General features: G+C 53.7%; 1 protein-coding gene across 1 annotated transcript in view; it reads right to left on the bottom strand.

The window, feature by feature from the left end:
• Positions 1-621: 621 nt before the first annotated feature.
• LOC106817814 (plexin-A3-like) overlaps positions 622-1,690 on the bottom strand; it is a gene marked incomplete at its 5' end in the record, with an annotated part of 18,945 nt that continues 17,876 nt past the window's right edge. Inside the window, 3 exons of the mRNA XM_014822514.1 lie at positions 622-644; positions 676-916; positions 1,376-1,567. Of these exons, the coding sequence (XP_014678000.1) occupies positions 622-644; positions 676-916; positions 1,376-1,567 (456 nt within the window). The remainder of the gene's footprint in view (positions 645-675; positions 917-1,375; positions 1,568-1,690) is intronic.

Here is a 1,690-nt window from a genome sequence, read left to right as displayed (position 1 = left end):
TATAGCAACACCTTAAAGCCACCTGTTAAAGAGTGCGCTTCTTCCAAGGATGCTAGAGCACTCTCATAACAGATTTTCATTACCATAAAACTCAATTATTCGACTTCCCTGCAGCCTATGGACGGCCTCTACTGTATAGCAACACCTTAAAGCCACCTGTTAAAGAGTGCGCTTCTGCCAAGGAAGTCGAATAATTGAGTTTTATGGTAATGAAAATCTGTTATGAGAGTGCTCTAGACTAGCATACGTGTTATAGTCACTCATCTGCATGTACAAATACATTTATACATTGTTTTATGTCAAACATGTACATAATCGTTGCTACATATTTGCCATGTATGTAATAAAATAGCTAATTTACCAGCACGATTGTAGGTGGTCAAAAAACTAGTAATTTATACCTTCAGTTGTACTCCTATTGTCACCTCCTGTCACCTGAAAAGTGTCAAAATGCTCAACTGTTAAATGCTTGCATTTACCCTAAGACGCCTCGTCTAACACTTCACCATAAAACCGCATGCAGCTGCGAACATCTGACATTTCCTGTCTTTTGGGGCTCTGTTTCAGAGACGATACTCAGCTCGTGGAGTCTCACATTCCAAAAGAAGAATCCGAGNCCCCTCACCCCTGCCTCACCTCCTCCCCTCCACCTCCTCCCCCTCACCCCTGCCTCACCTTCCTTGCATTCTGCGGCGACCTTCAGCTCTAGCTGGTCCATCTGCTGCTGCATGCCACGCACGACCTTCTTGCTCTCGCGCTTCTTCCGGCAGTACTTGACGACGACGACGACGATGGCGACGATGAGAGCCAATCCGACGCCGCTGATCGCCGCCGCCGCCCACAGCGGCAGCACCGGTCGCTCCGTGTCGTACTCGAGGTAGCCAATCACGTAGCGGCGCGTGCCGCCAACGATCACCTGCGCGAGACGAGAACGTTGAAGAAACAAGCGAACGTGGGGTCGCGGCGGGGCGCGGGGGTTCACTAACAAATGAACGTAGGTCACGGTGGAACATGTAGCGAAAGGTAGACGAGGGACAGGAGAAACAAGAGAACGCCTGCCCCTGTCCCTCCCCGTAATGCTTCTACTCCTGCTCCTCCTCCCCCCCCCCCCTATCCCTCCTCCTCCCCTTCCCTCCTTCTTTGACTCTTTCTCATTATCCTCCCTATCCTTCTCATCCTGCTCCTGCTGCTGCTGCTCCTCCTCCCCTTCCCTCCCTCCTTGACTCTTCCTCCTTATCCTCCCTATCCTTCTCCTCCTGCTCCTGCTGCTCCTTCTCCTCCTCCTCTCCCTGCCTCCTCCTACCCTTCACTTCTCTCCTCCTCCTCCTCCTCCTCCCCTTCCCTCCCCCACACGCCTCCCCCCTCGGTGACTCACAATGACTTCTGGCAGATGCTTGCGCTTGTCTCGGCGGGTCGCGCCGACAGGTGGCGCCACCGGCTCCGGCTGCTCGCCAGGCGGCACGCAGTTGATGAGGTTTGGAGCGACGGACGTGACGTTGCAGACGCGGCGCCCGATGCGGACCTCGAAGAAGTCGGCGCGGTTGCAGATCTCGCACGCATTGTCGATCTGTAACGCAGCGGCGAACACGCGCGTGACAATGTGTGACGCGCTGGTGACAATGTGTAACGCACGGGTGATAATATGTGATGCAGTGGCTTAGTGACAATCTGTGACCGCTTTTTCGGTGAC

This window comes from Priapulus caudatus, unplaced genomic scaffold (genome assembly GCF_000485595.1).
Source record: "Priapulus caudatus unplaced genomic scaffold, Priapulus_caudatus-5.0.1 Scaffold1875, whole genome shotgun sequence".
NCBI lineage: Eukaryota > Metazoa > Priapulida > Priapulimorpha > Priapulimorphida > Priapulidae > Priapulus > Priapulus caudatus.
This window is presented reverse-complemented; position numbering and strand designations above follow the sequence as displayed.